Consider the following 23088-nt stretch of genomic DNA (forward strand, 5'->3'; position numbering starts at 1 on the left):
CTCAGGGCTGATGGCCTAACAGACACCCTTTAGATAGAACTGATTATTCTGATAAAAAATGTAAGAATTGCAAATATCTCTGTTATATTTAATGTTTGGCCCTATTAACCTTTTCTCTGCTGAGTTTTGATGACCAGGCGAGCCCTCTGGGCCGGTTTTTTTTTTTTTTTTTTTTTAAAGAAAGAAGTACTTTCACAGATACATATTTACTGATACTATTAATGGAATGCATATTGTCCCCTTAGCCCCGCAGCCCAATATGGGGTTGGGGATGAAGTGAGATTATATTTTAAATCATATTTTTATGGCCGGATGCCCTTCCCGATGCAAACCTCAGTTGAGAAGATAATGAATATGAAAAGAATGATGGTGAATTAAACTGGGTAAGGAAGTGGAAGGAATTGGCTGTGGTTTGTGAATAGGAACTGTCCCGACATTTGCTTGGAAGTGCAAAAGGGAAACCAAATAAAATAAAATAAAAATTCTCAGGACAGCTGACGGTGGGGATCAAACCCACTCGCCTGCCGAGTGCAGAGCTTGATTCCATAGATTTAGCATGTTAATACGCGCGGCTACTCCGCTTGGTGATACTATTACTGAAATATAATATAAAATTGTTGATCCAAGAACTGGTATTAGCAAAATCATTTACATTTGGGGAAAAAATAATTTATCTGAGGAAGGAGTGACAATTACGCATGAGATTCATCATTACTACTTTGTCTCGCATTTTCTTGTAGTTCAATATTGCCATTTAGATATTATCCATCTTCATTATCAAAATATAGCTCTCCAGAATCACTATTTATGTGGAAACATTCAATTTCTTCGTCAACAAGAGATGAATGTATACTTCAAGATGCCATGATGGCTACACGTTAACGGGAAAGATGTTCAACTCCAATGAAGCTGAAATAACACCACATCGCTTTCAAAACACGCGAAATGGAGTGGTATATCTGCCGTACAGAACTTCTTTGAGCATTTCCACGGAATCTCAAAGCATGACACTACATCGCGTTTATTTGTGAGATCTGTGAAGTACACACTGCACAAAAACGTATATATATGGGTTTGGCAGTGAATGGGTTAACAATGTTACACCCCTGTATAGGCCTACTAAACAAATAATATGTAGCATAGTGCACAATCTGGCTATTTCTGAACATAAATACAGAGTTTTGAGAAATTCTATTAACCTGTTTTTCCCATAATAAACAAACGGAGAAAAACTGAACTTGAACCTACTATATTTTCGACTTCTGTATATGTAATCCGAGCAACAAAGTATGAGGTAAAAATTTGAAGTGTACAGACAAAATCATAATTTTATTTATATACATTTTCATGCACACTGGGCGTATTATTTTTAGCATTATTTATATACTTTATATTTACCTTATATTTATATACTTAACAGTAAACAGGATTCACAAGTGTCCATCAGAAACTGGTTTTCCGAATGAAAAAATCCACGGCGTGTTTCCAGTTTCAACCGGGTTAGGAATGAAAGGAATGAAGCTGCCTCCAGTGGTGAGGATAGGAACTGTGCCGGCTGCCAAAGCCCGTCAAATTTCTCTGGGGCAATGAGTAATAACTGACAGATGAAATGAAATATTGGAGTGTGCTGCTGGAAAAGATGACAGGGAAAACCGGAGTACCCGGAGAAAAACCTGTCCCGCCTCCACTTTGTCCAGCATAAATCTCACATGGAGTGACCGGAATTTGAATCACGGAACCCAGAGGTGCCGCCTCAGCCACGGAGGCACCCTGGTTTTTCGAATCAGGGATAAAAATTTAATATTTATTACCAATTCTTAGATGCAATTTCATTCTTTCAGCAACATTCTGTTGGTTTCATTTCTCATGAACTATTTCGATTGCACTTAATATTGGAAATGTAATTCTGGAGGCATTCAAAGATTACAATATTACTAAATAACAAAATTCTTTCAGAATAAAATATATTTATATCTTGTACAACTATGAAAGGAAATATGGCCCATACAAAAGGTACTATAAAGTAAAGAGAAGTGTATGTCATACTATGACCACATACTTACACTCTGAGAGCCACCATGCCCAATTTATACCCTGGAGCTTTTGTAAGTTTTTCACAAAAGGCGAGAATGAGATTTTCTGCCCGTTCAACAGGAATCTGTGAAAGGATATCACCCATACATATATACACTGAGAATATATAACAGCACAAAGAGAAATTAACATATTAACAGCACACATGCTTGACTTACAAAGAATACCTACCAGTACAAGCATCGATACGATACTGTTCAGAACACTTTCTATTTCAGATTCATTATTATCCTTGAAACAAGAGTCACATACTCCAATGATTTTATGCAGATCATCTTCAATCCCTTTAGGAGATTTTTCCTCTGATATTTCAGCACCCAGAGATTTGAAATATACTCTCAACTCTTGAGCCTGGGAAAAAAAAACAAAAACATGCTGTTAATCATTGACTCAAAATTGTTTCATTTTACCTGTTTACAGAATTACAAAATATACTGTAATGAGCTCAAGGAGTCTGTACACAACAGAAAGCACCGCTGTTCACTGGACAGCGCGTACCGCAGAGCTTCAAACATAGCATAGAACTCTAGGGGAACCCGGGGTAATTAGAACATTATCATATAAATACCAAAAAGTAACTAATGATATTTCTTCATTCCCATACATTATAGAGTGTTACTCAATTTGTGCAAGAGCTTTTTTCTAATTATCCTATCAATTTTGTATTTTATTTTCTTACATATGGAATTTATACGATAATGTTCTAATTACCCCGGGTTCCCCTACTGTGTAGGGGAAAAAGAAACCTCTTATTATCGACAACTAATGCACAGCCTACGTTGCATCTGCCCTCGAGCCATATGTGTAAACAACTACTGAATCTGGATAATGGCCAACAACGGAGAGGAAGAGCCTCCAATAAATGGAGGGGTCTGTGTTCTCTTTTGGGCCGGTGTGCAGATACAGGATTATTTCAAGTCATCGTATTAACCACAGAGGTGCCTTACTTGGTCGTTTGACAAGACAAGGAACTGAAGGTACATCAAACAATCTGCAACTACTATCCAAGCGTACACCAACCGGCTGCATTGCTCGTGGATAAGCAGCGTACAGCTGACTGTTTCCATTGTGGGATATGCAGGGCTGGGTGAAGTGGCATCTGTTGCAAATTCGCTGCATAGGACAATAACATTTGTTGGTGCTTCAGGTGTAGACTTTACAAAGGAAAAAAATAAATGTATTCTCCTAATTCAATACATAACATACCGTAATTCCATCATTAGATGGAGTAATAAAATAATAAAGGGGGGTTATTTCACTTATTTCACTGAAGATGGCTCGAACGAGTCGAAACATGTTTGAATTTTATTACTCCATCTAATGATGGAATTATGTATTGAATTAGGAGGATACATTTAGTTTTTCCTTTGTAAAGTGAACACCATCAATATGGAATGATTCTAATATCTTGTAATTCAGGTGCAGAGGCGGCACACCACATTCAGAGAGCAAGCTACCAGTAGGGCTTGTATGGAATGCTCCCGTTGCCAACCTAACTCTGCTGTGGTGCATGCTATTCAGTTTCAAAAGGACGCTTTGCCTTGCTGATCCATATGCTGCACTACTGTAGTCTAACCAGGAAAAAATATGTGCCCTATAAAATAGTAGAAGCACCATACAGTATGCCCCCATGAAGTGCAGCTGCTAAGAAACTTCAAAATATTGAATTTCTTGGCACATTTCACTTTTAACTGATGCACGTGCGGCTCCCATGATAATTTATTATCAAAAAGAGCCCAAGAAATCGGTATATGTCAACTACAGGAAGAGCTACCCTCACTCTTCAATAAAGCTCAGGATGGGGGTGAAGAGTGCGCTTCCGGCAAAACTGAACAATTGAAAACTGAAAGTCATGTTCTAAGGTCCACTGTTCCACTCTCCTAAAATCTTGTTGTGTCATTTTCCGACTGCCATACATTGTAAGCTATAATGCAGAACAAAATTGTCCACATATATAGTAGCATGCAAATTAATCCAAACACAATTATTTCTACGATTATTTATAAGTAATGTCGGCAAAATCGTGCATTCCTGCTAAATACTGTTCCTGCTTTCAAGCTAATTGCATTGTAGGTGTATGGTAGCATTATTGTTAACATTTTTTGGCATTACTGAATGTTCTTTATAATACAGTAATTATTTTAATGTCTCCAGGTAATGTCATGTATGTTTTCAGTATTGTGTCGTGTTACTGTACTGCAAATTGATAATGGATACCATCCTGCAGAAACGTTCACAAAATGTGACATGAGCTGAGCATATCTCTCTAATACAAAGTCTAACTGCTGAACAATGTGGCGTTGGTGTGACTACAGTAAATTCAGTTTTAATGTGGCCCACTCGCCACCCCCCAGAAGTATATTTACTTTTATAACCTAATATAATTTATCACACACCATTATTCACTGCTCAAGCGATCTGTAACTTTTTATTGCTGAGGGAAGGAAATTGTGGTTGGAAATAAAGGACTACACCTATTAGGAGAATGAATTAAACACCAGGTTCTCAGCTGTTGACCTAAACAGAGATTTAAGTCAGAGTGGGCGAGATGTTCACGTTACAACAGTTCGCCTCAGACTGTTGGAGGCAGGAAGAAAGCAGCTTCTGACAGACGCTACACACGAAAAGTGATCGATATATGCTAAACTATATAAAGACCGACTGGAAGATTGGAAGAAAGTTGTATTTTCAGACGAAAGCCATTTCGAAGTCGTGTTCAGTGTGTTTCTAAAGTGCATAAAGAAAAATCAGAGGAAACGTCACTGGCCCATATTCAACAAGTACCCAAACATCCCAAAAAGTGACGTTCTGGGAATGTTACACCAACAAGGGGCCAGGACCTTTAGTCCCCGTTAAGGGTATGATGAACAGTAACAGTACATAGAAATCCTTTGAAGGAGGATAGTGTCCAATTTACACAAAATCTCTCCAGACTGTGAAAGTATTTTTTCAACAAGGTGTTGCACTATGCCACACGTCCAAAAATCTTAACAAATCCTTTGAACAAAAAAAACCATGAAGTGGATTCCCAGCCCCAGTTGACAATGCCGTCTCTGCCACCTTGGGCGCAGCTTTTGCCGACCTCTTGGAGGAGGGAGACTTTGTCTTCTCCCCCTGTTGTGCTGGCTTGAGGTTCCTAGCCGGCACAGGCTTATTTATGCTCGACGGTAGAGCAGTCCCCACCTTCAAGCTTTTATTCTTTGCTGTGTTGCTCACAGGAGCAACTGCCATCTTGGATGCAGTGATCTTCACAGGCGTAGCTGAAATAAACGAGAACCTGGTAGGGCCTAGACTCTGTACGATCATGCTGAGGGCTAGTGCTTTGGCAGGTGCATTCATAGAATTTAATTGAACTTACAGAACACTTCCTGGTAGGAAAGACCATCCAGAGTCTTAAACTCCTGAATCTTCTTCACAGTGAGATGTACCAGACAGTTCCTATCTCGAGGAGAATGAAAACCAGGGCAGTTAGTACGCTTGTTCAGAGATGTGCACTCTTCCGCGCCATGAGCTCTCCTTCCACATGTACCACCCACAGAAGGATTTGAACAATGAGATACCATGTGTCACCATTGGCACTGATAGCACTGCATTGGAGGCAGGATGTGCAGCCTCATTATCACAATGATTGGTAGTTACCTTGACTTTTTTTGGTAACACAGACACTTGTAAGAGACAATGACGGCACTGGTGGCAACGTCTTCGCCATTGACTTTGAGTTGATATAGATGTTGATTCCCATAGGGAATCTGAAATATTTGTCCTGAATGAGCAAATTTATAATACCAATATAAATGGTCCGTTATTGGACATTATAAATTTTCCAGCTAGCTCATTCTTGGTTGCCAGCGTTTCGCCCCCGTGTGCTAGGGTGGGCTCATCAGTTGGTACCTAGCACACCTACCAATACGCTGGCTAGTGCACACCGTGGAGGCCACTGCGTAGGCCAACTGGAGCCACCGGCAGTGCCAATGCACCAAGAGACTTTGTCTCATCACGGACCATTTATATTGGTATTATAAATTTGCTCATTCAGGACAAATATTTCAGATTCCCTATGGGAATCAACATCTCTATCATCTGATGGCCAAGCAGGCATCAATTTTTAGTGATGAGACAAAGTCTCTTGGTGCATTGGCACTGCCAGTGGCTCCAGTTGGCCTACGCAGTGGCCTCCACGGTGTGCACTAGCCAGCGTATTGGTAGGTGTGCTAGGTACCAACTGATGAGCCCACCCTAGCACACGGGGGCGAAACGCTGGCAACCAAGAATGAGCTAGCTGGAAAATTTATAATGTCCAATAACGGACCATTTATATTGGTATTATTGACTTTGAGTGTAATGCGCCGGACGTGTCATGCCACGGTTTTCCATGCCTTCCATCAACTCATTGTCAGTATTCAAAATGAGGTCACGGTAGAAGACTCCACAAACCATATTCAATGAATTGTGCTCTTCCACTTTGATGGGGGATTCGACAAACACCTTCAATATGTCTACTAAAAAGGATGGCTTGAAATCATGCTCATCAGTTCTGGTAGCAACCAGGAACTTACAGAAGCTGGATCCGTACTTTCACGATGCGCTTGTTCACATGGGCTTAACTCCCTGAGGGAATCGAAAGTTAAAAGACTTGGGTGGCGGACCACCCTGGGCAGACAGCAGACGTTTGCTTCCAGCCATGCCTGAAAACATCCTCCCTGAATGCCACCCACTCCGATCAGGGGCCTCTGTAGCCTAAGCAAGATGCCTAGGCAATACCCACCTGGTCATAGCAGGTATTGCCCGGGGTCCAATGTTGGACAATGTCCAATACGGGCTGACTGAGGCAATGAGCACAACTCCCTTCCTCATATCACCTACAATAGCATGCATCCCATAGCATATAGGCCTACAGAATGATACATATAGAAAAAAAATGAATAATAATATGTCCTTCTGACATTCGGCTATGCAAGGTCCTGTGTTGTCAAGCGGACAATACTGCTGAGTACATGGTGCTCCCACCCAACTGGACTGGGGATACTGTACAGGCATTTGAGTGTAACTGCACATGTAAGAGGCCCCTCCCCGAACAGCATGTGCATTTTGATTCGGTCTACAATTAACCCTCAATTAAAAAAATAAAGATTGGACCGATGGCTACATGACCCTTTTAGTCGCCTTCTATGACAGGCAGGGATTACCTGTGGATGTATTAAACCCCTCCCATCCACAGGGACTACAATACATGGTACCAAAGGCACAATCCATTTTCGCGCCTACGTCGCCTCTTAGGACAGGCAAGGGACACCGCGGGTGCATTTTTCGTCTGCATCCCCCACCCACAGGGGTTTGTCCGAGGCCATGTTCGGCTTCCTGTTTAACTCCCATGGTTGACCTGCGTGTCAGGGTGGGGGATTATGATGAGGTAGGTAGAGGATGGTGGTATAGACAAGAAATGAAAAGTCTATCTTTGAAGGACAGAAAAAAATCAGTATAAACTGTTATAATCACTAAGTAAAAGACGTTAACTTCGCAGAGAATAAGTGAGGTTCAAATTTGAGAATAGCGAGAGCAAACGGTTTATTCAGACTGTGAACATTTCTTGTCTATACATTGAATCCAATCAATATGGAAAAGGAAACTTATAAATAAAAATAAGAGGGTGGTGGTGTTGGCACATAGCAATTTGCTTTATGTCGCACCGACACAGATAAGTCTTATGGCAACGATGGGATAGGAGTGGGATGGATGCGGCCGTAGCCTTAATTAAGGAACAGCCCCACCATTTGCCTGGTGTAAAAATGGGAAACCACGGAAAACCATCTTCAGGGCCGCCGACAGTGGGGTTCGAACCCACTTATCTCCCGTATGCAAGCTCACAGCTGCGTGACCTTTACCACACGGCCAATTCGCTCGGTACCAAATCAGAAGAAATGAAAAGTCTATCTTTGAAGGACAGAAAAAAATCAGTATAAACTGTTATAATCACTAAGTAAAAGACGTTAACTTCGCAGAGAATAAGTGAGGTTCAAATTTGAGAATAGCGAGAGCAAACGGTTTATTCAGACTGTGAACACACTCCAGGGACAGTAAAATATTCTGAAAAATGAGCAAATGTTTGTGTTAAGAAAACTTTATTTTTGCAAGAGAATATAATGCATGAATTTCATGAAGATGACAAGTTAGTACTGCAAGAATAGTGTAACACGGAGCCAGATGGGTATTTCTATACAAATAAAGAGAAACAAGGAATTCTTGCACGACATACTCACCTGATCCTCCAAGGATAATTCTATGAAAACTGGAACCTCAAGCATTGTAAATTAATTGCGTCCACGTTAACCCGCAATTTGTTTAACCTATCTATACGAACAACAATTTCTACAGCTGTTGACGCTCGACACGAGGATGGAATCGCGAAGTTCGCTTCATTTATTATCAACCAGTGTACCCAATTAATGCTGGACAAGTATATTCCTTTTGCTAAAAGTTTAATAATTAATGGGAAGTTAGCGTCAGTTCAAACGCCGAGTTATGCTGGATCATTTTCCTTCCAGAAACATAATTTCATGATGCTATAATGACGCAACGAAAGAAATAATTTCTATTACTCGTGACGTGAGTTTTTATTGCAACGTTGTCGTACATGCTGTACGGAAACGAACAAACAGTACTACCAAATCACCAGACAAGTAAAATGAGACAATGGGAGTATGAAAAATTGTATTGCTTCCGTGTGTTGCGCTATGTGGCATTCGAGATACATGTGGGTGCGTCAAAGTATGTTATGAATGCCCCAGTATGAGCACGTCTGGTGTTCCTGATATTAAATCAAGGTTTGTCTTCTTGATGAAGATGCTTTTCTATATTTTGTTTTCAATTAGGTATTTTTTCGTTATGGCCATAGTAATGGTGCATCTTTTGTGTGAATATACTAGTTATCAGCCTTTCAGTTGTAACCATTTCTTTAAATTATAAACATTTTGTTAATTTGTATTAGTTGGGTGATGCAGTCTGTGTTTGATTATTTTAGTATGGCGAAACGTAGCCAGCCTCGCTGGGAAGCGCCTTCACCTTCTGCAAGACCTGTACTAAAGCTCTACAACAGTCTTACTCGTCAGAAAGAAGAATTTATCCCACAGAAAGGACGCCAGGTCTTCTGGTATAGCTGTGGTCCAACTGTCTATGATGCTTCACATATGGGCCATGCAAGGTTTATACTCAAATTCATAATTTTGTATTTTAACCTGTTCAACTCTCATTTATGATAATGTTTTTAAACTTTTAATTAATTATCACCATGTCTTTTTCCAGGTCATATATATCATTCGACATTCTTCGTAGAGTTCTATCAGATTATTTTAATTATGATGTAACTTATGTGATGAACATTACGGATATCGATGATAAGATTATCAAGCGAGCTAGACAGAATGAATTATTTGAGAGATATATGGAGAAAGGATTGAGTCTGGAAAAAACTTTGGAGGATGTGAAGTGTGTTATGGAACATGTGTCAGTTTCGGGACGACAGACAACTGATCCTGACAAAAAGTGCATGCTAGAAAAAATGTTAGGTAAGATGACTACAGCAGTTGAGATGCTTGAAGCTGCCATTAAAGAAAAGGACAAGATCAAGATGGAAGAAGCTCGAAAGGTAACCTACGTTTGCTTGTACATGCATGTTAGATTAAGAAAAGCCTATCAAACACATGTTCTCTCGTCTATTCTCATGCTACTGAATCCAGCTTACCTAATTTTATAAGGATTTCGGATACCATAAGGGATTTGAAATGTTACAAATCTTATATGGAATACCTTGTAGAGGAGAAATGTGTTCACTATGACAGCCAGGGACCCACCCGCCATCCCCCATAAGTATATTTACTTTTATAACCTAATATAATTTGTCACACACCATTATTCATTGCTCAAGCGTACTGTAGCATTTCCGTTGGCTGAGATACAATCGGATATGAAGTCATTCCCAGCAATGAAGTGAAATGCGTTTCGTTACCAACGCACGTGCAATAAAAACACAACTAAATGCCATGTGTAATGAAACAATGTACAGTCAGACCAATAGATTTGTCACTAGCAAACTTGATAAATTCAGCTTTTTGAATGCACTGTTCTCACCATACGGAATGCTAGAGGCCTAAAGCCGCTTCATGGCCCTCACCTGAGACCCCCCCTTGCTTGATCCCAGTCCAGTGGTTTTGTCAATAACCTAACCTAACCAACCCTGACCAATGGTTTTGTCACTAGCCGGACCTGACCAATCCAGACCAATGGTTTTGTCACTAGCCAGACCTAACCAATCCTGACCAATGGTTTTGTCATGAGTTGGCAGCCCTGTGCACCGCACGATCACGGCCATCACAAGAAGTCAGCGAGGGAAAAAAAAAAACAAATGACAGTGTAATCGCGCGTAGATGTCTGCGCTGTAAGAGTGTTGCAGTAACTAAACTTTGCCGTGACAGCTGTTCCACTCATAGATTAATTCAGATCTTGATATCTCCTTTTGTTCTTTCATTTAGCTGTAGGAAGGTATAAACTCTCAAATGGTTGATGCCACTGGTATTGCATCTCAACCAGCAGGTATAGATGCACACGTACACCCAAAGTGTAACATTGTTTGTTGAGTGAGTGGTGATAAATTAATAGAACTTATAAGCTTTTCAGTCCTGTAGGTATGTTTTAGTGTTCTAAGTGTTACATGATTCGATAGGTTGAAAAGCTTATAAGCTCTGTTAACCGTGTCGACACTGAAAGAAAAAAGTTTCCCTCTTCAACAAATGATAAATTAATACAGACTCACCTGAACAAAGATCAACCCCTTATGTTATTGGCCTAAACATACCCATGGTTAGTGTTCTCCCCAGAAATTTTTGTCAGTCAAGTGGCTGGAATGAGTAGCAGGGCAGGGAATACTTCATTAAAAATAGATAAAATTTCAGTTTATTCCCCTCAGGGCATTAACAACAATATCAGAAAGGTAAACATTAACTGTATTTTAGTGTTATTATCATGGACGAGACATAGTATTCTACTACTCGTTCATAATCACGTAACACCAGAGCTTACCACTTGGTTGTTGAGGAGTGCCATACTGGTTTGTGACGTCAAAAGGAATAAAGTGCTCGCATGCGATTATATGCTAATCCAGACACCGCTCGCACATGACAATACGCGATAGTCGCGCTAAACATTTAAACTCCAACATAATTGATTCAGTTATGCTGACAATAATGATTTGTTATTTAAATACAGTTTTACAATATTTGTATTTTAATTTGGAATACCCAATGACTCAAATAGACCTATACATTAATGTTATGTAACTAGGTTATGTTAGCCGGGTGGTCTGTAAAAACTGCGTGGTGGTAAATTAACAAGCTGATACACACCCAAATGAAGTCTAACCCACTGTAGCCTCATTCGCTTGGCATACATACTGAAAGTGGGTCAATAAATTGATACTCGGCATGAATACACTATCAGTTTTGATGATTGCATTATCCAGCATTCAGTCACGACCCTGAATTGGGACCAACCCTCAGAGAATTTGATAGAAATTGAAAGACTCCAGTAGCATAAATGAAATGCAAAGCTTTATCCTGTGCTGTGCAACATTAGTACCATGAATCACCACTTGCGTGATATGATTGTCATTTGTTTCTTTCTCATGGACAACATGTGAGCGTGGTTAACAGGGCTGCCAACTTAGGAACTAGGGGACGGGGTGGTATGGTGTACATTGTTAGGTGCAGCTATTGATATAACGGCATAACCATTGGTTAAGTCCAGTGACAAAACCATTTGACTGGGTCGTAAACCCCAAGATTAACGCCACAAAACGGCTGTTAGACATCTAGCTTTCTGTAGGGCAATATCAGTGCATTCTAGGTTGGATAGTGGTGAAAACCTGAATTAATTATGCCAGATAGTGGATTGGATAAGTGCAGCTGAAATAAGAAGTTGTGTTGGATAGGTATGGCCATGAGATCGATCACTGTACATCTTTTATCCTACATTGTTTCCCGTACACTTCTATTTTTTTTAATTCACCGAGTGAGTTGGCTGTACGGTTAGGGGTGTGCAGTTGTGAGCTTGCATTCAGGAAATAGAGGATTTGAATCACACTGTTGGCTGCCCTGAAGATGGTTTTCTGTGTTTTCCCATTTTCACACCAGACAAATGCTGGGCCTGTATCTTAATTAAGGCCACGGCCGCTTCCTTGCCACTCCTAGCCCTTTCCTATCCCATTGTCGCCGTAAAACCTATCTGTGTGCGACGTATAGCAGCTTCTAAAAAAAAATTGTTTTTTTTGTGAGGGTTGGTAACTGAATGTCTTTCTCTTGATTGCTGGGAATGATGTCATATCCGATTATATGTCGGCCAATGGCAATGCTAATATCAGCTCAAGGAATGGAGAACGGCACGTGCTACACTTCATTAGGTTGTAAAAGTAAATGTACTTGTGGGGGTGGCCTGGTTGATCCCTGGCTATTGTAATGAACATACCTCTTCTCTAAAAGGATTTAGCATCAATAGGCCTACTACTAATTTTTAATGTTGTTAAGTTGATGTAGAATATAGTAAAGTCATATTAAATAAAATTATAGCAAAAGGTAAATAATGGAAATCTTACCTTGTAAGTTATTTCTTGTAGAGGAGAGATGTGTCCCATATGAATGCCAGGGACCACCAATCCACCTCAAAAAGTATATTTACTTTTATAACCTAATATAATTAATCATACATCATCTTCCATACTTCCTGCAGTTACTATCACTGCCATTGGCTGAAATTTCATGCAAAATGACAAATGGGGCCGATGACCTAGCTGTTAGGCCCCTTAAAGCAACAAACAAACAACAAAATGACAAATGTCCCAGAAATCAACACAGATAGATCTCATTACCAACTACTGCACAATTAAAAAATCCTAAAAATTTGAGCCAATGGCTACACAAAACTGAATCCTCCGCCCCACTTTCTGAGGACACACTTCCTTTGAGAGGTTCTCTGATAAGCACACTTAACGTGTTAGATTTAAAAACTTTTTCTTTTTACGAGTTGCTTTACAATACTAATATAAATGGTCCGTCATTGGACATTATAAATTTACACATAATAACATATAATAAATTTACTCATTCAGAACAAATATTTCAGGTTCCCTATGGGAATTGACATCTATATCAAGTTGCTTTACGTCTTACCAACACAGATAGGTCTTATGGCGACGATGGGGGTGGGAAAGGGCTAGGAGTAGGAAGGAAGTATCCATGGCCTTAATTAAGGTACAGCCCAGCATTTGCCTGGTGTGAAAATTGGAAACCACTGAAAATCCTCTTCAGAGCTGCCGACAGTGGGGTTTGAACCCACTATCCCCCGAATGCAAACCCACAGCTGCATGCCCCTAACAACACGGCCAATCGGTGACGTATTAGACCAATGTTTTTATTTTGTCTCTAGCCAGGACATGCGCAGACCAATAAAGAAACATTGTAGGCCTAAAGAAAGCAGTGGCCACCTCTCCACCCATGACTATGATTTTGGAGATTTGCAGTTGACAACAGTTCGTTGCAGGTGGAGCATCTAAGAACTAGCAACAAAAGACAAAGTTTTACCGGTGTGCATTATTATAGTGCTGATTGGGAAAAGGCAATGGGTATGGTTTTGAAGTCATCAGTGTAGGCTGTCTTATCAGATGTTTTCATTATATACTCGCTAGCTACCTGCCCCGACTTCGCACAGGAGCAGTTACGGATTTAAGGCGATAGGTTACTTTTGACTGAGAACTTCTAAGATTTCCTTGTATACGACATTAGTAGTTTTTCTTCCACTAATGAACACAAAAAGTTAAAGCTGGAAGCACGTGATAAATGTACATTCTCCACCAAGATCAACTCCTGCCACATGAAGTGTCTGACCCTGTGCTTTTCTTATTGTCATGCCAGAGCAGATTCTTATCGGAAATTGGACTTGTTTGAAATCAAATGGCAAATCTGAAGTAATCGTAGGGATTGTCAGTATTGAGACCAGTTTTCCTGTGCCACAGCCAGTTAAAGTCAGTCACGTAGTTCTTCAAAATTTTCACTACCAGTTGAGTTCTATTGCATAACTGGTGGGTGTAGACTATGAAACAGTATTGTGGCATGGTGAGCCGCTGCATCCGCTATGCCAATGTAAAACCACGGGAAGTAGCGCAAACTAGTCAAGTCCAACCACACACTCATCAGCAAGGAAGGCCCACCCTCTCCCTACTCCCATTACCAGGTGGAAGAGAGCCATTTGCGGATTGGTCAGCACCCACCGGCGCTGCTACCTGGATCGTCCTGCTTGCTCATTGGAGGCCTCCGGCATTATGAAATAATCTGGGAGACGAGATTGTGGATGAGTCACCCTGAGGTGACACCAAGCGCGAGGTGGCTGACACTTGCAATAAACTGCACGGCGCTGAGATCCATCCAGGGAAGATGGTTGGTGGGAAGCGGAACTACGAGGAGGCTCTGACAGTATGCCAGAAGATGGAGGCAGCGATGGCAACGGCACGACTGGAGGAACCCCCACTAGAAGACGGAGCACCAATGGAAGACAAACTGATGACCAACGAACGAGGATGCCACAAAGCTGCATGCCGGTACGGATATCACGAACATCGAATTCCGCACCTTGGAAGAAGAGAAGCAAAGATGAGCAAACCAGTCCCGTGCATCACATTGGAGGACTATGAAGGCGCTCAGACCCTGGAAATAGACAGGGATGTGAACGAAAGGAAATCCACCAAAATTCCAGCTGTGACGCGAGGCTTGCGGATCGTTATCACTGAGAACGAGGACACTGTCGACTAGACCCTGCGGATCCCCCATGGGGAAGGTGGTGGCCAACCAAACAATCCATCTGGCACCATATTGTGGAGCAAGTTGGGACACCTTGCCCTGAGGAGAGGTCAATGTGGCATGGTGAGCCGTGCGTCCGCCATGCCAGTGTAAAACCATGGGAAGTAGCGTGAGCTAGCCAAGTCCGGCCGCACTCTCATCACCAAGGAAGGCCTGCCCTCTCCCTACTCCCATTACCAGGCGGAGGAGAGCTGCTTGCAGATTGGTCAGCACCCCCGGCGCTGCTACCTGGATCGTACTGCTCTCTCATTGGAGGCCTCCGGCGTTATGGAATAATCTGGGTGGCATGCGGAGAGTATTCGCTTTCAGAAAGACTCTGGGGGGGGGCGTGGATTCCTTCTGGAAGCATCCAGATGGTGTGGGCCCAGGTATTTATGTCAGGCGCAACCTACGGAGAGAGAGTTGCTGTAGTTCAGCTGGTACGAGTTAGCGAAGAGTGCATTCAGTGTGTTAGTGACAGCCTAGACTGAGGTGTCAGTCTGTTGGAGCTGAGGACTTGTTTCTGTGTGCTTGTCGTCGTGCATGTGAGTGTCTTGGACCAGCTGCTGGAAGAGGGCGTGGCCTGTCCTGTGCAGTGTGGACGACAACACTGGGTGCCGACATGGGGCTGTGAGTGGAGTTGGACGGACTGAGTGAACAGCGGGTACTATCCCAAGCTGCAAGACTGACATGCAGACTGCGGACTGTGACGGTGCTAACAAGTGTGACCGAGTGGCTGAGTGAGTGTAGGTGTATGTGATCGAAGTGTGTGTGTGTGTGTCTCTCTCTCTCTCTCTCTCTCTCTCTCTGTGTGAAGAAGAAGAAGAAGAAGACGATGGCCACCTCTCACCCATGACTATGGTTCTGGAGATTTGCAGTTGACAGCAGTTTGTTGGAATGCATTTTTTTACAAAATCACCTTGTGTAGTGGCAAACCGGAAGGATGTAAAGAATTTAGAAATTCTTCAGGGTAAAGAACAGCTGCTTTACTATAGACTGCTGTGTATACTGAGTAATATACTTGACTTTGGAGAAAGGTGACTCCATTTGTCTTTGTGAAGTCATTCTTTCTCTGTTCTGTGACATTTAAGAATCCCTTTGTTGGTCAGTTTCATTGTTGCGGGATGAATGCACTTTTCGAATGCAAGGTACTACGGCCTATATTCACTTTCCATCTCAGCATGACAGGTTATCATAGATTTTACATGTATGTATGTTCAGTCCGTCAGCGATACCGCTGGTGGGATCCTCAACAGCTCTGCCATGAGCTGTCATAGATGGCCCAGGCATCACTGAAGAGGCATACTAGGGAAATGAGGAGTGAGGTAGTTTCCCCGTTGCTTTCTCCACTGAGCCAGAGTTGCTATTACATATCAGTCTGCCAAGCCCACTGAAATGCATACACCACCCGACCCTATGAGCAACATTTTCACACCATTCATAGCAGGGACTGGCTGCATAAGGATTGGCATTACTAGCATCGCTCATACCTCAGTCACTTTCATATTGTCAAAGCCAAGGATAAGACAGATACACAGATCTATGAAAGTAACAAAATTGCCCTAGCCTATACCAGAAGACATAGTGCACTGTAAACACTAGGTCCTGCCAGCAAAGGCATAGATTTTACATAGATAACAAAAAATCTCTGGCGTAGGGAGGTGGCGACCCCATCGCCCAGTGGGAAACCACTACAGTCAGCCACCCGAGTATTGGCGGGAAAACCATAACTATTGGGGGTAAGGAGGAAATGCCTACTCTCAGCCCTGACCAACTAGGGTGAACATTATCCTGGCAGAAGATCTGTGGATCATTACCTCAGTTGTAACAACGCTACCGATACTGTGGTAGCTCAGCGTAATACTTCGGTTTGTGAAGTAACCATGGAGCACATGATAGTCACTACTTTACCCCAGGGGGTTAATTTTCCGTCGACCTTGGTCAATGCAGGCAGGTTGTCGGATTCTAGGGAACCTGCATCATGTGCGGAGGGAGAGTCGGAGCTCCCCAATACCTCAACGTCCTCAATACGCTGGACACAAAAGATCAGACCCAAGAGAACCTTTAAATTAGGAACCATCAACATACAGACCATGATCAGAGTGGGGGAACTGAAACAAGTCCTAGAGCAATGAGAGAACATGAAATCGGCATACTGGCTCTACAGGAAACGAGATTCAGAGATGAAAATGTGTTGGAATCGGAAGGATATGTAATACTGAAGGGAAAGCTGGGTATCAGGATGAAGCAACAGCCATTTATAGTAGACCGAAGCTTCTTGAGTAGTATCATTGACTGGAGGGGTGTGAATGAGAGACTGTCATACTTGTTGATGAAAATTGGCAATAAAACTTATACACTTGTCAGTGCACATGCCCCCACAAATGATAAGAACAAAAAAGACAAGGCAGGGAGAGAAAACTTCTGGAACGCACTGGATAAGGTAGTAACGGAAGCAAACAAGGGAGGTGTCACGATCTTGCTGGGGGATTTCAATGCACAGCTAGGCACTGAAAGGAGATTCAAAGGCCCTGTAGGGGATTACCCTACACACAAGAGAACAAATAAGAATGGAGAAAGGCTTGCAAACTTGTGCAAAAGACACAAGATGAGAATCATGACAACACACTATAAAGCCAGAGCGAGTAAAATGACACCTTGGTAAGTCCGGGCAACGGAATTGGTGAAAGGCAGATAGACCACGTAGCGATCCGAGACAAAAACCATGCGGAGATCATGAACACCAAAGTCAGGAAAAATGGCAGAATGGAATCTGACCACTATCTCACTGAAATCAAATATAGATTGATACCAAACAGAACTAGGAGAAACACGAACACCATCTCACACCAGATCGACAGAGAACTGCTGAACAAAAAACAGACATCAATACATGAAGAACCTGACAGTGGAGAGTAAATGGGAAAACTTAAAGGACAAGGTTAGGGAAGAATCGAAACGATTGGACACTAATAACAAGGAAGCATGAGTGGTGGACAGAAGAATGTGAAGAGGTGGTAGAGTACAGGAGGAAGATGTTGGTAAGGTGGCAGAATACCAAGAAGAAAGAGGACCTGTCAACATTCAAGACAACGAGAAGGATGGCTGCCAAGACAATCAGGAATGCCAGAAGGAAAAGGTGGAATGAGAGGCTGGAAGAAGCTGATCATGCGTTTAAGATAAACAAATCATGATCCTTCTTTAAGGAGATGAAGAGCAGGATAAAGGGTTATGAGGCTAAAGAACCTTTTGTGAAAGGACAAGATGGCGAGTGGAAAATAGGTGAAAAAGATGTATGCAAGGAAATGGCAAGATATTTCAAAGATCTACTGAACACAGAAGCACCCACAGGGAGTATGACACTACAGTACAGCAGAGACATCAACTAAGGACAAGAACCCACCAGAACAGAAGTTGTGAAGGCAATCAAGGATCTCAAAAACAACAAAGCGGCACGTAATGATGGTATATGCGCCGAGGAGATCAAATGGGGTGCTCCTGCAATGGAAGAAAGCATGTATAGAATAATAATGGACATCTGGATAAATAAGAAGATACCTAGCAACTGGAAAGAAGCCATAATTATACCATTACATAAGAAAGGAGACACAAGAGTACTGGATAACTACAGAGGTATCTCGCTGCTAAACATTGGGTACAAGATACTCTCGAGATTTTTGCTGAATACAGTGGAAGCACAGCTTGAATTGACCATAGGAGAATACCAGGGTGGTTTCTGGAAAGGGAGAAACTGCGTAGAACAGATCTTTGGACTCAAGAGAATCATAGAACACAGGGAAGGAAAGGACACAATATAGTGACATTTGTAGACTTCGCAAAAGCCTATGACTCGATAGACAGGTACATCCTACACGACAGAGGATTGGATTCTATGACATGCATTGGTGGGGGAAACATTGGAAGCTACAACCGCTAGAATAAGATACCAGAGTATGTTGTCAGACAGCTTCGAAATTAAGACAGGACAAGGGGATGGTCTGTCGCCAATATTATTTAACCTAGTTTTGCATGAAGTGGTGAAGCAGTGGAGACAGTTCAATAGAACCATGGAAAGTGAAGGTGTACAGATTGGATATAAGATCAAACACAATCTCGTAGTGGATTGCCTTGCCTTCGCAGATGATATAGTATTGTTACATGAAAAGGAAAAAGACGCGAAGTTGGCATTAGCAAATCTAGCTGAGACTGCACCAAAGGTTGGTCTAAAAATAGCCTACAACAAGGCGAAGGTACTGAATATGAAGACCGATTGGAATGTAAAAGGCCAAGTGGTAGAGAGAGTCGGCAGCTTCCGGTACCTAGGTGAGAACATCACAGGTAAAGTACAAAGCAACAAATGTACCACAGACAGAGCTCAACTGCTGCTGAAACTACGATATGCAGTCATGACTACATATGGAAAGAAGAACTTCTCGAGGAACGCCAAACTGCGACACTACATGATAACCATCAGGAATGCTGCATTATATGCAACTGAGATGCTGACATTGGGCAAGAGAGCATGCATACAACTGGAGGAGGAGGAAAGAAGAATCTTGAGACATATATGGGGCACCAAAAAGCAAGGTGAAATCTGGTTACACATATCAAGGCAGGAACTATTTGAGAGTATAATCTCGAGTGTGATAAGAAAGAGAAGGTTAGGATTTGTTGGACATCTCATCAGGATGGATGACAGTAGGCTGACGAAGAAGATATGGAATGCAACCTGCTTAGCTGGAAATAAGTGGATGAAGGAAGTCAGAGAAGATTGGGAGACTATTGGCATAAAGGAAGAACATCCACTGATGGCAGTACAGGAGAGGTCCAAATACAGAAAGCTCATGGAAGGTCACAGATGGACGGACACCAGGATCCAGATTCAGATCACGGAAGCAGAGAGAAAGAGGAGGAGAGAGAGAATGAAGAGGTATTGGGCAGAAAGAAGACGTGCCGAACAAGTCACTCGTGATCCTCAGGGGTCGTAACAAACCGAAATAGAACAAAAAGATTTGGGAAAACTATTATGTATCGTAGCATGTTCAACGAATGTTGCCCGAAGCCATTGGGAACTCGCACGCCGGAGTCAACAGTCGGAGGAATTGCCTGCCTGGAACCGTTTATCCACTTTATCTACCATCTCATTCATTTCTTGTCTCAAGTCTCAAACATTTGGACTGAATGTGAAGTTTTACCTTGAACTGCTTTTCTATCACTTCAGTTATGTCCTGCATAATGTCTCTTTTTGATCTTGCTTACCTCTCCATCTTTAAGTTTGTTCAGCTTGACTTTAAGTTCATCCCGACTAGCTTTCAGCTCATCCTGACTAGTTTGAAGTCCTAAGCTAATTTGAGTGTGTCTGGCTAGCTTTAAACTTTAACTCATGTTCATAGTGGCTAGCTTTAAATTCTGACTGGAGTTAAAAGTCTGTTTTACCGGGCGAGTTGGCCGTGCGTGTAGAGGCGCGCGGCTGTGAGCTTGCATCCGGGAGATAGTAGGTTCGAATCCCACTATCGGCAGCCCTGAAGATGGTTTTCCGTGGTTTCCCATTTTCACACTAGGCAAATGCTGGGGCTGTACCTTAATTAAGGCCACGGCCGCTTCCTTCCAACTCCTAGGCCTTTCCTTTCCCATCGTCGCCATAAGACCTATCTGTGTCGGTGCGACGTAAAGCCCCTAGCAAAAAAAAAAAAGTCTGTTTTTAAGTTCTGTCTGAATTTCACATAGCTTATAAAAGAGGGTCTGCAAGCTAGACTCCATCTTGTTAATTACTCTAGAAATATCCTAGTACTGAAACATGCCACTGATTAAATCTCACTTCTGACAGCAGTTGTGGCGGGTTATCAGAGTCCTTAAAACTAAAATAACTATACAGAAAAGTAGCATGTTTTTATATCCTCTAAATTTATTGAACTGCTATTTACAAGTTCATTCCACTCACGATCGTAGCACATTTGAACATGCGCACAATCAGTAGTTCATCGAACTTCTGTTCTCCACACAGTTTCTCACAGTGCATTGTTGTTTCAGAACATTTCTCAACTAGCAAGGCTCATTGAACTCCGCTCAGCTGGTTAATGGTCTCGAACCTGATGAATGACTTCACAGCTGTTTACGTTTACTCGTGATTGATACACTCAAGACTTGACACTTGAGACTGACTGATGTGTGCCATTTGAGCTCTTTATATAAGCCCGCAGAAGATTTTAGTAGTTCCCATTTCCAGATCATTCTGGGTGTCTTGTCCATCTATATATATAAAATAAGATTTTTGTCTGTACATTGCTCAAAATTTGAAAAGAATGGTATTTCTGTATCGGTCATGTCCACAGTAACAAGGAAATGCACTTTTTACTTTTCCGTAATTTCTGTCTGTATGTATGTACACACATCACTAGCAAACAGCTAAAAAGAATTTAATAAAAATCGGTATGCAAAGTCGGGGAATAAGTCGCTACAATCTAAGCCATAAATAATTTTATTCATGATGATAGAAATGGTAGTTTAGGGGAAGACCTAAAATTTAATTTTCAAATATTTGTTATTAGTGGCCCTATCTTAATAAAAATTAGTATGCGAAGTCGGGGAATAAGTCGCTACAATCTAGGCTGTAAATAATTTTATTCACGCTGAGTATAATAGTAGTTTAGGGGAAGGCCTAAAATTTAATTCTTAAATATTTACCCTATTAGTGGTCCTATCTCATTGAAAACTGGTATACAAAGTCGGAGAATGAGTCACTACAATCTAGATTATAAATCATTTTATTCACGCTGAATGAAATGGTAGGGCGAGCTCGATAGCTGCAGTCGTTTAAATGCGGCCAGTATCCAGTAATCAGGAGATAGTGGGTTCGAACTCCACTGTCGGCAGCCCTGAAGATGGTTTTCCGTGGTTTCCCATTTTCACACCAGGCAAATGCTGGAGCTGTACCTTAATTAAGGCCACGGCCGCTTCCTTCCACTTCCTAGGCCTTTCCTATCCCATCGTCGCCATAAGACGTATCTATGTCGGTGCGACGTAAAACAAATTTTTAACAAATGAAATGGTAGTTTAGTGGAAGGCCTAACATTTAATTCTCAAATAGTTATATTATTAGTGGTTGTATCGATAAATACTACATAACATAACAAAAGTTATATAGAATTAAATTTCTGACCATTTATGTCTTATACATTTTTACCGTACTGGCTATGATAACACAGATATTCATGAATTTGTATTTTTGTTGCTAAGTCCATATCGACGTGGAGCCACGATAAAAAGCTAAACTACAATTTCATCTAGGGTGAATATAACTGTTTATATCTTAGACTGTAGTTTCTTACTCCCCGACTCTATATACCGATTTTCATTAAATTCTGTTAACCCATTTTCTCGTGGCACAACTTTACCACTTGATCTTAAATATAACCATTTCATAACGGCCTATTAGATCATATTGTTTTATCATCTTTGTATTTACACATTAATTTTTAGCTAGTTATTGTAATATCATCTATTTTAACATAATGTTTTATTTAAAATGTTCTTTTAGGACAATTTGACTTAATTGTGTAAATGAGTATTCACGGCTGATGATGACCTCGAGTAGGGTCGAAACTAGTACCATATTGTAATGTAAACATTTGCATTGAAAAAATATTACTGTATTGAATAGGTGGAAAATCTAATTTTGAATATATCATATGTAGGGGACACTTATTCCTTAAGTGGTCCGCAGACCCACAAGCATAACATTTACAAAGAGAGAAAGTTCTACACAGGGGTGGCCGAGAAACATTAGAAGAAGGTGGTGGATCGTGCACAATTCTTAGGGTGTTAGCATACTTCACTCCCGCTGAAACAAACATAGCCTCAAGTTTCCTAATTGTTGGAGGACGGGAAGCAAAGCACAAATAAGAGTGATAAGATGGAGAAATGCCTTCTGTTATAGTCTGTACTATCTGACCTTCGGAATAGTGCAAGGCAAAAACTCTGGTGTAGAATTGAATGTCCTGAACAAAATCAGGTAGATTTTCATCTAGCCTCTGAACCCTGAAATAGTATTTCTGAATTAAAGAAGACTGCTCTAAAAGGAATAAAGTTCACCAGCAGGTGTGCATGGAATGTCTCAATG

General features: G+C 41.5%; 2 protein-coding genes across 2 annotated transcripts in view; one reads left to right on the plus strand and one right to left on the minus strand.

Moving 5' to 3' along the window:
- Positions 1 to 8633, minus strand: part of eIF3m (eukaryotic translation initiation factor 3 subunit m) — a 57270-nt gene extending 48637 nt beyond the window's left edge. The window contains exons 1-3 of the mRNA XM_067142684.2: positions 8352 to 8633; positions 2266 to 2445; positions 2064 to 2158 (exon numbers count right to left, since the gene is read on the minus strand). Coding sequence (XP_066998785.1) covers positions 2064 to 2158; positions 2266 to 2445; positions 8352 to 8396 — 320 coding nt within the window. The 5' untranslated portion in view covers positions 8397 to 8633. The remainder of the gene's footprint in view (positions 1 to 2063; positions 2159 to 2265; positions 2446 to 8351) is intronic.
- Positions 8634 to 8775: 142 nt separating this feature from the next.
- CysRS (cysteine--tRNA ligase, cytoplasmic) overlaps positions 8776 to 23088 on the plus strand; it is a 123845-nt gene continuing 109532 nt past the window's right edge. Inside the window, exons 1-3 of the mRNA XM_067142685.2 lie at positions 8776 to 8915; positions 9113 to 9292; positions 9394 to 9736. Coding sequence (XP_066998786.2) covers positions 8881 to 8915; positions 9113 to 9292; positions 9394 to 9736 — 558 coding nt within the window. The 5' untranslated portion in view covers positions 8776 to 8880. The remainder of the gene's footprint in view (positions 8916 to 9112; positions 9293 to 9393; positions 9737 to 23088) is intronic.

Source organism: Anabrus simplex, chromosome 3, assembly GCF_040414725.1.
Source record: "Anabrus simplex isolate iqAnaSimp1 chromosome 3, ASM4041472v1, whole genome shotgun sequence".
NCBI lineage: Eukaryota > Metazoa > Arthropoda > Insecta > Orthoptera > Tettigoniidae > Anabrus > Anabrus simplex.